Source organism: Helicoverpa zea, chromosome 26 (genome assembly GCF_022581195.2).
Source record: "Helicoverpa zea isolate HzStark_Cry1AcR chromosome 26, ilHelZeax1.1, whole genome shotgun sequence".
Classification (NCBI taxonomy): domain Eukaryota; kingdom Metazoa; phylum Arthropoda; class Insecta; order Lepidoptera; family Noctuidae; genus Helicoverpa; species Helicoverpa zea.
This window is the reverse complement of record NC_061477.1, coordinates 8,257,677-8,270,093: the sequence shown is the minus strand read 5'-3', so window position 1 is coordinate 8,270,093 and position 12,417 is coordinate 8,257,677. Positions and strand designations below refer to the sequence as shown.

Here is a 12,417-nt window from a genome sequence, read left to right as displayed (position 1 = left end):
CAAAGCACAGCAATGGTCAGATGATTACATCCACCGCTGCATGAGGTACCATTTCCTACCACTTGAGCACAGACGTCGGATTAGCGATGTCAGCTTTTTGATAAATATCGCTAATAGCTCCATCGACTGCCCTGAACTTCTCGCGAAGTTAGAATTAGGTACAAACAAAATTGCTTTTCGACAGCGGCCATTGTTGCACATACCTTTCGCAACAACGAATTACAGACGAAACGCATTTACTCTCAGAAGTGCACTCACTTTTAACCATCTTCCACGGGACCTAAACATTGACCTATTCTGCACCAAGGCGAACACAGTTAGACGGCTTTTAGCTAAATCATTCTTTGACTCTTAATAGCGGCTCTCAAACTTATTATATTAGATTATTGATTTTTCTTTTTTTTTTTTCTTTATAACTCCTATATGTATATAACATAAGTTAGGCAATCGATAGTTTGTATAATTTATCTGTGAAGGCTTGTAATTAGCAATCTGACTATGTAGTTTAAGTTAAAATACGATAATGTTATTAGTCCGTAAGCCTTCTCTAAGAACAATAAAAAAAAAATTAACCCATATATTTTTTTCATCGAATAATTAGAAAAAGTGTTTAAAAAATGACATATTTAAACTCCGGGTTTTCCACATAATAAGACCCAAGATCTACTGTTTACTAACGAAACCTTGTGCGATCTATTTATCATATACATCTTGAAATCTTACATGGTAATTAAAATCACCGTAGTTCAGTGCCTTACCACGATCGACATGTTGACATGTTGTCGATAACAAGATTACAAACATTAAAACAAATAAATTAATTGATTTTATGTATACATTTTTTGCATTTTGTACTTTAACGCCACCTTATCTTTGACTTTTATTATAAAATAACTAACAATGTTTGTATTTATTCCCCAGGTACAACTAGCGGAGTTCCGTCGCCAGTTAGACTTGTTCTCGCGCGTGCGACACGACAACATCGTGCGACTGGTGGGGCTGTGCAGCGACGCCGACCCGCACTACATGCTGCTCGAACATACTGACTGGGTAACTCATTCATATACATATAGTTCTTGAATAATCGTACCCAAAACCAACGAAAGAAAAAAGTTACAGATTTTTTCTCATCTTTAGAAAAGTGCAACATCTTAAAAAAACATCTTCATATCACTTTCATTAAACATAACTGGCTAGTCCCTATGATTATTTTCCGAAGAATTTTAGTAAATAAGAACAAAAATTACCTCAATGCTTTGGTCATTTTTTGTAAGTAATTATCGTATAGAAAATAAGGAATCATAGATAAATATTGGCAAAACGGCTTCGAAGCAATATCTTGAAAAAAAGGTTAAAGAATTGCATATTGAAGAATATTTAGAATACTTGCTATAATTTTTGATAACATGGGAACACGAAGGATATCGTGGGAAAGGCATGATAATAATATCAAAACAAAGACAAAATGCTATACTGAACAGATAACTTAGTTAGAAATAGGTTAGGTATACTTAACTTTAGCCACGCGACGTAGTTCTAGCCACTTTGATGAAGGCTATACCTAGTTCTAACCGAAGAGAATACAACTAATTTGAGCCCATAGGCCGGCTACACCTAGTTCTAGCCGACTAGAACTAGAGTTCTAGAACTAGAACTAGGTGTTTCCGGCTAGGGCCGTAACAAATACATACAAATGAAGGCAAAACTATTTCATTTAGTTTCACGGACAGATCGCGATAAGCTTTTCGCAGTAATTGACCACAAACTGTATGTACATAGGTACAGAAAGTTTGTTTTGCCAACGCATGTATTGTTTGTGTATCACTAGCGCAAGCTTAGAGCATGCAACCGACCGGAACAGCCAAGAAGTCAAAGATCTATGCGGAAAAACTCTACTCTACTAAAGCCAATTTACGCTAAAAATACTTATGACCTTCGATCATCGGTCAAATCGGTTCGCACGCATACTACAAAATTGTCGTAAATATTGAGAATAGAAAGAAATATTGAGAACGTATGATATTTTGTTCTGATTTTAATGAAACTTGGCAGTAATATAGCTTATGTATCAGAATAATATAATATTATAATAATATAATATTTTTATGCGGGTAAACCCGCAGACGTTTCTACTTGTTTATATTATTAAAGATTGTAAAAACTGAAAACCACTACTTAAATACAGGAAAAAGTATGATTCGCAGAAGTAAACAATAGAATATGTTTATGTAGTACCTAATTTTCGAAATCAATTAAAGTGGTTTTATGACTCAGTGTTATGTAAATTCATATGTTGTATATATTTCAATTATTAATAATATGTAATATTTAATTTAACTCAGTGTTTGTTCGCTCGTACTCGATACACCATTTAAGTGACAATTGCAAAAACCTTTCTAAATTAAATCAACTAAAAACTAGTGTCAGTTCTTAAAATGTCTTTAATTGATAATGACATAATGATTTCTACGATATTAGATTGGTGTACAGCAGGATTATCCCTCTCAGTGTTAATTTACGGCGGTATTTCATGGTGTAAAGTACCAAAATTCAAAAATTTCCGTAACTTTGTGTTCCTAAACGCAGTGTTTGCAAATTTTATGCGAATTTTCATGTTCACTGTTGTATTTCGAGTAATCGCTTTGTATTTTAAAATGGATGACGGATATATAGTGTACATATGGGCGTTTTTAGTATTTTATTTAAGTACCGTACAAAACTGTTGGTTGTTGATTATTTGTTATATTTTATACTTGGATGTTGTGAAGGTTTTTAATGGATTAGGCTATCCTAGAAGGCGGTATCTCAAAAGTGTTATATTTGCGTGGATTGCGCCCATATTGGTGACCGCCGCCATTTTGTTTTTGTCGGCTGCAATTTTAAATTACGACGGTTATATGTATTTTAACTTATTTTATGTATTTCTACCTATAATTTTGAATCTTGCTATTTATGTAGTTATAGTATATTATTTATTCCGTGGAGATGATAATACGAGTATTAACTCCAACAATTGTTATCGTTTTTACATTGCAACTTTAATTTTTGTGTTCAGCGATGTTTTAATGTTTTTGGGCGTAGTTTTGGTCAATTTAAATCTTGATTTGTCGCCGTTCCTACAGTCTTTTCTATCAGATTTTCAAGTGATTATATTAACTATTCTTATACCTATACTGAAAAGAAATCGGGGAGCTTGGAAAGAATATTATTTGATGAGATCGGCTAGGAATGAAGGCCATGTCTGTGTATAGACATCAAAATAATAGATGTTGTTTTTTTTTATTATCATTTTGCGCCTTTTGAGGCCCATGGCGGCAGCATCAAAATAAAATATTGTAATTGATTAATTAATTTACATCTAGCATCTTACACCACATAGAAAATAATGTATATAAATATGAAAATTATAAAATATAGCAAAAAAAATTAATGATATGGAGAGGGCTAGGAAATCAGCTGTAGAAAAACCTGTAGTTTGTGACTTATTCCTGGCGTTAATGGGCATATAAAGTTGGCACTGGTAAGTTGTGCATCATTTTGGTCAGCATTTTAAACGTTCGTGGTAACAGATTTCGTAATGGTGCGTAAACCGCTTTTTTGTGAAGCACTGTATCAATTTGCAACTAATTTAGTCTTTGCAATAGAGTATGCGAACTTCATCATCCTCCGAGCCTTTCCCAACTATGTTGGGGTCGGCTTCCAGTCTAACCGGATGTAGCTGAATACCAGTGCTTTACAAAGAGCGACTGCCTTATCTGACCTCCTCAATCCAGTAACCCGGGCAATTTGATACCCCTTGGTTAAACTTGTGTTAGATTTGCTGGCTTCTGACTACTCGTAACGACTGCCAAGTATGTTCAATGACAGCCGGGACCTACATTTTTTTTTGTGCTGGTAAATAACCTTGTTCAATTTTGTCTCTTTCTCTACAGGGTGAACTAAAAAAGTTTCTAATCGCGACCCGCTCTCCGGAAGAGAACGCGGAGTACACCTTGCGCGTGGGCGCCGCGCACGCGCCGCCCGCGCCGCGCCGCGCCTGCGCGCCGCTCGCGCCGCAGCACCGCGCGCTGCTCGCCGCGCATCTCGCCGCGGCCGCCGCTAAGTGTGCCGCTGTGAGGTTCACGCATAGGTATGTGCTGATTGCGCCGCTCGCGCCGCAGCACCGCGCGCTGCTCGCCGCGCATCTCGCCGCGGCCGCCGCTAAGTGTGCCGCTGTGAGGTTCACGCATAGGTATGTGCTGATTGCGCCGCTCGCGCCGCAGCACCGCGCGCTGCTCGCCGCGCATCTCGCCGCGGCCGCCGCTAAGTGTGCCGCTGTGAGGTTCACGCATAGGTATGTGCTGATTGCGCCGCTCGCGCCGCAGCACCGCGCGCTGCTCGCCGCGCATCTCGCCGCGGCCGCCGCTAAGTGTGCCGCTGTGAGGTTCACGGAGCCGAAACGTGGACACTGACGGTACGGCTGGTCCACAAGTTCAAAGTCGCTCAGCGGGCTATGGAAAGAGCTATGCTCGGCGTTTCTCTGAGGGATCGCATCAGAAATGAGGTAATCCGTCAGAGAACCAAGGTCATCGACATAGCCTACCGAATCAGCAAGCTGAAGTGGCAGTGGGCTGGCCATATTAGCCGAAGAACCGATAACCGTTGGGGTAAACGAGTTCTAGAGTGGAGACCACGCCTCGGCAAACGTAGTGTAGGACGTCCTCAGGCACGGTGGAGTGATGACTTGCGCAAGACGGCTGGCAGGAGCTGGATGCGAGCAGCCGAAAATAGATCTCAGTGGCGTGCACTTGGAGAGGCCTATGTCCAGCAGTGGACTGCGATAGGCTGATGATGAAATTAGCAATTAAATAATTTCTTACGATGATATTTACCTACATATGTAGGTAATTATAGGTAAATAATGAAACGTCGAACGAATGAATGCTTTGATTGAATGAACGTATCAGATTCATGGACTGTGATTGGTCGATTGTATTTGATGTGTTGAATTGACGCTACTTGGCAGCACATAAGACAACAGCACCAGAGTTGTGTTCTGTGATACGATAACATACACTAAAAACAAATAATTTCCACAGAGACATAGCGGCGCGTAACTGCGTGATCACGTCTAAGCTACAGCTGAAGCTGTCGTACCCGGCTCTCACGCGCGGACCCGACTCGCATGAGTACTTCAAGCTGCATGAACAGGTACGTTTTACTTTAATATCATTTGTCTAGCCTTTTCATAACTATTCGCTCCTGTACAGTCTTCAACAAGATGGTCGACACGACTCGCGCCGTTAGGCATTGTCAGCTTTCAAATTTTTAGGGTTCCGTACCCAAAGGGTAAAACGGGACCCTATTGTTTTCGCTCCTCTGTCCGTCCGTCCGCCCGTCTGTCACCAGACTGTATCTCATGAACCGTGATAGTTAGAGAGTTAAAATTTTCACAGATGATAAATTTCTGTTGCCGCTATAACAACAAATACTGAAAACAAGAATAAAATAAATATTTCGGGGGCTCCCATATAACAAACGTGATTTTTTTGCTCGATATCCATAAACATATAGGTATAGAATATTAGTTTGGATGGTACCTACGGAACCGTACGTGCGCGAGTCCGACTCGCACTTGACCGGTTTTTATAGTAAAGATCTGTTTTAAGAAAAGCTACGTTTCTGTTGTCGGTGAAAATGAACTTCAGAAGATTTTTTTACCGGACGTTTAAAGTTTTGTGCCGTCTTTGAACTTTCATTAGGATTAATGTCAATAAATTATTTGTGTATATTTACAGGTGATTCCCCTGCGCTGGTTGCCACCAGAAGCAGTGTTGGAAGGCGACTACTCCACCAAGTCTGACGTTTATATGTTCGCTGTCACCGTGTGGGAGGTAACATTACATATCTGACTTTTACTTACAATAATAATGATGGGATATTGTGCTTCCCATGTACTAAGTTTTAAAGGATCATTAATAAGCTACATTAGGTAATATTTATAAAACTGTACGTTTATATCATACATTAAAAAAATCCAAATAGGAAAATTGAAGTGTTAGGTAAATATTGTGCTGTTTTTATTGCATTAATTAAATTAATTCATATGTAATTCATTTATGCGGTATTTTGTTATTTCATTTCAAAACTAAATCCCATAATTATTTTATTACTAATTTTTGTTTACTTTACTGCTGAAAGAGTTATTAAACGTTCGATTTATACTTACAAAAACTGCTATTTATGTATAACTGCCTCTTTAAAATGGAGTTTCTTGCGGGCTCTTCTCCATGAGACCAACTTTTTGGAACCGTGCAACTAGTGTGACGTTTCATAGGAGCCTGCAAAGGCCTATTTGCATGGAGGACAAAAGACTAGCCTATTTGAAATAAAAACATTTGACTTTGACTTTAAATCAATGCCATATTCGAATTAATGTAAAATCTCAATTATATCCAGATCTACACAAAAGCAGAGCTGCCCTTTGCGAAGTTGAACGACAACTCGGTGCTGGAGCGCGTGAAGACCGGCGCCTTGGAGTGGACCATACCCGAGTGCATGCCTGCAGCTATGGGGGAATTACTTGTGAGTTCACCTATCTAAAAATATACAAAGACATTTATCCAAAGTAGGCTGAAAATCAGCACTTTTTGAAGGTCTTTACAAAAGATAGCCCCTTACTATTATCTTACATATTTAACCAGTATATATCAATTTGTTGTTTATTTAATTTAATAAATCATTAATTCAGATAACCAAGATCCGTTGCGTTAGTAATTATAATATATACTTATATTGTATAAACATTTTTTTACCGTCATCCCGAAATTTTAAATTGCTTGTTTTAAGTTCATTCACGCATAACTTCATATCTTTATCATATAAATATCTTTGTTTTTTTTTTACCTCAGAAACGTTGTTGGAGCAAGTCCCCGGCCGACCGGCCTCAGTTCACAGAGATCTACGACGAGCTGACCACCATACTGCAGGACATTACTTCCGAGACCACTTCGCAGAAATCACAGGAAAAAGTCGATGAGTAGAAGGTTAGTAGTTAGGAGATGGTACCTACAGGACTGGTTCAACGGCTCTAAAAAGTATGTAAAGACGTTTTAGAACATCATTTTTGGGTAAAAACAACTTTTCTATCCTATACATAAAATTATTTGATTACATTTCAAGTATTAAAATTGTTTACATAACAATCGTTTGTAAAAAAAAAACTGTACAGGTCATAGAAGAAATTGTTGCATTTTTTTCCGGGTGTGTTGTGTACCAAAAAACAATTTGGTTGATGATGAAATTGTGTTATGTATGAACATTTTAACTAAAACTTTTGACACTGCCTAAACGACAAACTCAAAAGTATTTCGAAGACGTATGTGTTTTTATAAATATTTTGATGCCATCGTAAAAATGGTCTGTATTGGGACATTGCAATGACGAACAGATAGACAACTAAATTATAGTTTTTAGTGTAACTATTAGACGTAACTATAGTGAAAATATATAGCCATTTCGATGCATTTACTATTTCAAGTGTAGGTTAAGTTAATTTTAGTTAAACTAGGATTTAGATAGTTTTAGTGATTTTTGGGGGATTAATGTGTTTTTAGAAGATTAATTTCTGGTATATTTTTTTTAATAAAATTACTGAACTAAATCCTTCATATTGCTCAAACTACTTTTAAATTGAACACTAAAAAGGTAAATAGACTGAATAATTATTTTTATTTTATATCACGTAATTTTGTACTCCTTTAAGATAAATGGTTAAAATAACATAAAGTAATATAAAATTCCACATAAATTTTGAAATAATTTTAAACTAAATACTGGGTCCTAATTTTCTATATCCCTAATCTCTTAATATTTACATTACTCCCCAAAAATCAACCCAGCCCGAAGGCTTGTCTATACATATATTTTAAAAAATCGGAAGCTAAACGATACTGCCATTTGTAAATAAAAAATACTAGAATTTAAGACTGAATATATACTTATGTAATCAAACTTAGTTGTAAAATATGTTATATCGTCCGAAATTGATATAATTCGTCCTGATTGAATCGAAATTTTAGGATTAGAGTATTTTAAGATACATTGCCGGATATGTGATCTCGTTTTGAAGATGAATCAGGCTTTTAGAGGTAAATAGTGCTATTATATTAAGTTTAAATAAACAAATTAATAATTATTATAAAGACAAACAATACAGTTGAGAATTCATTTTTCCTCGTATTTCCCATTTGTGTTGTAATTTACGTAACTAAAATGATTGTGCTGCAAAGTTCATTAGGTATTTTACTTAAAATATTTTTTCTTTAATTTAATATATAAAATATTTTAGGCCCTATTCAATCGAAAAAATAAATAAAGGCTTATAGCACCATTTACCTTAAAAAAAACAATTTAAGTAAATAGGTAGGTATGTCTTGTATTTAGTAAAATATAAATCTTAAGAAAGCTTCGATCAAACAATGAATTAGTTAAATGTAAAAAAATAAGATTTCCGATCTCGGAATGTAAGGTGAAAGTCCCAGTTATCGTCTGTAAAAAATAATTAATTATGTAATGAATTTGTCGGCCAATCGGCTTCGCTCGACTTTTCTATTTAATTTTGTACATTTTAAGCGAACAGTGACCAGATACTGCATTTATAGTTTTAAGATAATCTAGGTTTTATGCTAATCTCAAAAATAATTGAAAATCTCAATGTAGTTTTTAGTTTTTGTGAATAATAAGACTGTTTTTTTATTTAAGAGTCTCAATTTAAAGTTTGCGGTGCGAACTTTGCATTTTTGTAGGAGAAAAGGCAACTAATATTATTAAGTAGTTATTTATAAGACTTTATATTGCTAAGTGTAATTTTAGGTATTTTTATCGTGATTATTTCTTACATTTTTGAATCATATAGAAAGCACATTTTGAAAATATCTGTTCAATCATTTCTTGATTGATAGCCATACGTAACTGTCTTCGTGTAATATCGCCAAAATATAACTAAATTGTCGTGTTGAGAACTTTCTTTGGAAGTGGTTAATAATAGTAGCACAGTGGTTCTATGTTGTAGTATTATTTTTTATGAAGTTAGCTGTAGAAAACTAATTTTTAGGGTTTATAATTAATATGTGTAGCTTTTTATAACTAACTAGTTATAGTTACAGTTAAAAACTGATGTAGTTTTCTTAAGCTTAGTGCCAGATTTAGATTTAAAATGTGTATCTATTTAAGATCTCCTTTTTTGTAACTTTTTTATAAAATTTAGAATTTCAATGATGCCTATATTTTTAATCTGTTTGTTTTACTGAACCCCAAAATTTATAAAAGTTTTTTTCTTACTAAAAGCCTTTTGCAATGTTGTGTCGTACATGTAACTTTTGTCTATCAAAAAAATATATAATAAAAACTGATAAACTTAAAAACAGAATTTTGGATGTTTTGGATATTGAAATAAAATACTAATTGTAAAATATCGAAAAAAAAAACATTTTAACTTATATAGCATTTGCTTTAATTTTTATTTTACTGTCTAAAGAGTTCTTGATACTTGCGCAGGAATTTTGTAAATTAAATGACTAATTTTCAGTTTTTTATACTAGCTAAATGGCAAGAAAGTCTTCATAAATTAGCTCAAAAATCTGTGAGCTTTATTAATATTGTGTAAAAAAACATAATTCGTGACAGGTTTCTACGCAAGTATCAACATTTTTAAGACTTAGTGAAAAGCAAAATCGTTTAGTGAGATAAGTCATATTTATCGTCAATATTTTATTTTTTCTTATTCGTATGTGATATCGACTGACTTTTCATGTTCTTATTTTAATATACAAACCTAGCTTTACATGTGTATTTTACTAAGATATTATTTAAAGGACTTGTGTAAGTTTATCGAGTCGATAAATGTGTATTGATGAACATGCACATTTATCGATATCGATAAAACATTTGTGTAATTTGTAAATGAAAGAAAATTTTGCATTTGCGATTTTTAATAAACGTAATTATAATAAAATTTATGTTTTTTTTAATATGTTTATCCCGAACTCAAACTCCAACTTTTTGAACGTCAATTTTTTTTTGTCTTCATATTTACTACCACTCTTCTTCTGCCTGGCCTTTATCTAGACACACGGCAGTGTGTCCGCCAAGTTCGAGCAAAAAAAAGCTACACACCGTCCGTGGGTTATATTACACGAACCATTTCGGACCAAATTCGACATTTATAATTGACAATTATAACTCAAAATCTATTATATTTACGCATATCTATAGTTCGGCCATTCAGAGAATGCGTTCCTGACACGTCGCGATTGAACTGACGACGTAACTTTGCAATGGCGTTGCAGTTACGATAAAAATATTTTTGCTGGTTGTTTACCGTTTTAACAATTGAGGAGCATTAAAACAACATTATTATATCAATAATCAATGAATGTAGTTACGTCGTCAGTTCAATCGCGACGTGTCAGGAACGCATTCTCTGAATGGCCGAACTATAGTATCTGTTGAGACCCCCTCACTTATCTAAAATACAAAATTTCATTAATATACCTATTGTAGATCTTGAGATATTGACGTCAGAAAATCGCTATTTTTACTATACGCTCACTGACTGACTGACTCATTCATCAAAAACCTAGACCACTTCCAATGGTCGTATTGACTTGAAATTTGGCATGGAGGTAGGTCTTTATGTCAAGGTAAAGGGAAAAATCTGAAAATGGCCAAGTGTGAGTCAGTTTCAAAATAATGAAGGTGTTTTATACCCGGTGTAAATTTATACCCCTAAGGAACTAAAACGAACTAAATTTATCTATATTTATATAATATATCTTCGAATGGTCGTACCGATCTGAAATTCGTTACAAAGGTTTGTATTTAGTCAAAGTAAAGTAAAAATCTGAAAACGGCCAAGTGAGTCACTTTCGAAAATAACGAACGTGTAACTTTGATCCACGAACATACTATAATTGATAATATAACATGTCATATCAGTCAGTTGGTAAATCTAGTCCATTTAGTTAATCTAGTTTATTTCTTTGTAAGAAGCATAGTGCATACTAAAAAATCTGAAAGATAGTATAAATGAGATATTTCCTTAACTAACTTAATCATAAGAAAAAAATAAAATAAACAACCTTACAAAAATAAATAAAATCCCACCCAAAACAAAAATGTGAAAGGCTGCCAAGTTCGATAATATGGGAATGCTTCGCCTATAAAAGAAGTGAGATCTGAATAAGTACCAAGTTCCATACACATACCTCAGTTAAAAATAGTTACTTTTTAATGATGTAACTTGGCAAGTTTTAATAGAAAATTATATACTTGATTCATTGCGTTTGTAGGTTTATAACAAGGTGTGTGAAAACTTGCGAAGTAAAATCATTAAAAAGTAACTGTTTTTAACTCAGGTATGTGTATGGAACTTGGTACTTATTCAGATCTCACTTCTTTTATAGGCGAAGCATTCCCATATTATCGAACTTGGCAGCCTTTCACATTTTGTTTTGGGTGGGTCTCCCATTTACTTGGGGTCAGCCCTTCTGGTTAATCTTCGCCAGGACGGTCTGTCCTGGGTCGTCTGGGATGATAATTGTGTCTTGTCTAACGGACATCCATGTAAGATTGTCTTCTGGGCTGGGTATCAATATCGAGCACTTTTCTATTCATGTGGTCCGCTGGTCGCCTTATGACATGACCGTACCATCTTAAGCGGCTCCCCATGATCTTTTCCGGTATAGGTGTTACTTTAGAACTACCCCGAATATGGATGTTTTGGACATGGTCCTGCATTGTTACCCCACCAGCCCATCTTAGCATTCTCATTTCTGCGACATGTAGTTTTTGTTCCTGCTGCTTTTTCAGTGGCCAGCATTCGGCACCATATGTCATGGATGGAACGAACTGCTGCTTTGTAGACTCTGCCTTTAGTGTGAACTGGCATCCTTTTATCACATAGAACCCCCGACTACCTGAAGTGGGGTGCCCTGCAGATGGATAGTGCTGCTACTGTTTGTGCCACTGAAATTGCAGTGCAGATACTCGGTCTTCTCTCTGCTAACTCGAAAGCCGGCTCTCTCGAGAGCTCCTCGCCATTCTTCCACTATTTCCTGAAGATTGTTGGGGTTTTCGCTAACCAGTAAAATGTCGTCAGCATAAAGTATATCCCATGGTGGGGGGCGCTGTAGTTCCGCCGTAAGGTATTGCATTACAAGGATAAACAGCAAGGGGCTCAACGCTGAACCTTAATGGACTCGGACCATCACATCGAACTCATCGCTTGTTCCAGCTGGGCTTCGCACTTTAGTTTTAACAGCGCGATACATGTCTTTCGCCAGAAATATGTAGTGCTCTGGGACTTTTTGTGCTCTTAGGGCTTGCCAGATAAGTTCTCTCGGAACACGATCGAATGCTTTTTCCAAGTCAATGAAT

The 12,417-nt window shown here is 35.8% G+C and overlaps 1 protein-coding gene across 1 annotated transcript in view; it reads left to right on the top strand.

Moving 5' to 3' along the window:
- Positions 1-9,994, top strand: part of LOC124643041 (tyrosine-protein kinase-like otk) — a 47,890-nt gene extending 37,896 nt beyond the window's left edge. Inside the window, exons 13-18 of the mRNA XM_047181877.1 lie at positions 922-1,050; positions 3,933-4,333; positions 5,079-5,190; positions 5,778-5,873; positions 6,439-6,564; positions 6,891-9,994. Coding sequence (XP_047037833.1) covers positions 922-1,050; positions 3,933-4,333; positions 5,079-5,190; positions 5,778-5,873; positions 6,439-6,564; positions 6,891-7,022 — 996 coding nt within the window. The 3' untranslated portion in view covers positions 7,023-9,994. The remainder of the gene's footprint in view (positions 1-921; positions 1,051-3,932; positions 4,334-5,078; positions 5,191-5,777; positions 5,874-6,438; positions 6,565-6,890) is intronic.
- The last annotated feature ends 2,423 nt before the right edge of the window (positions 9,995-12,417 follow it).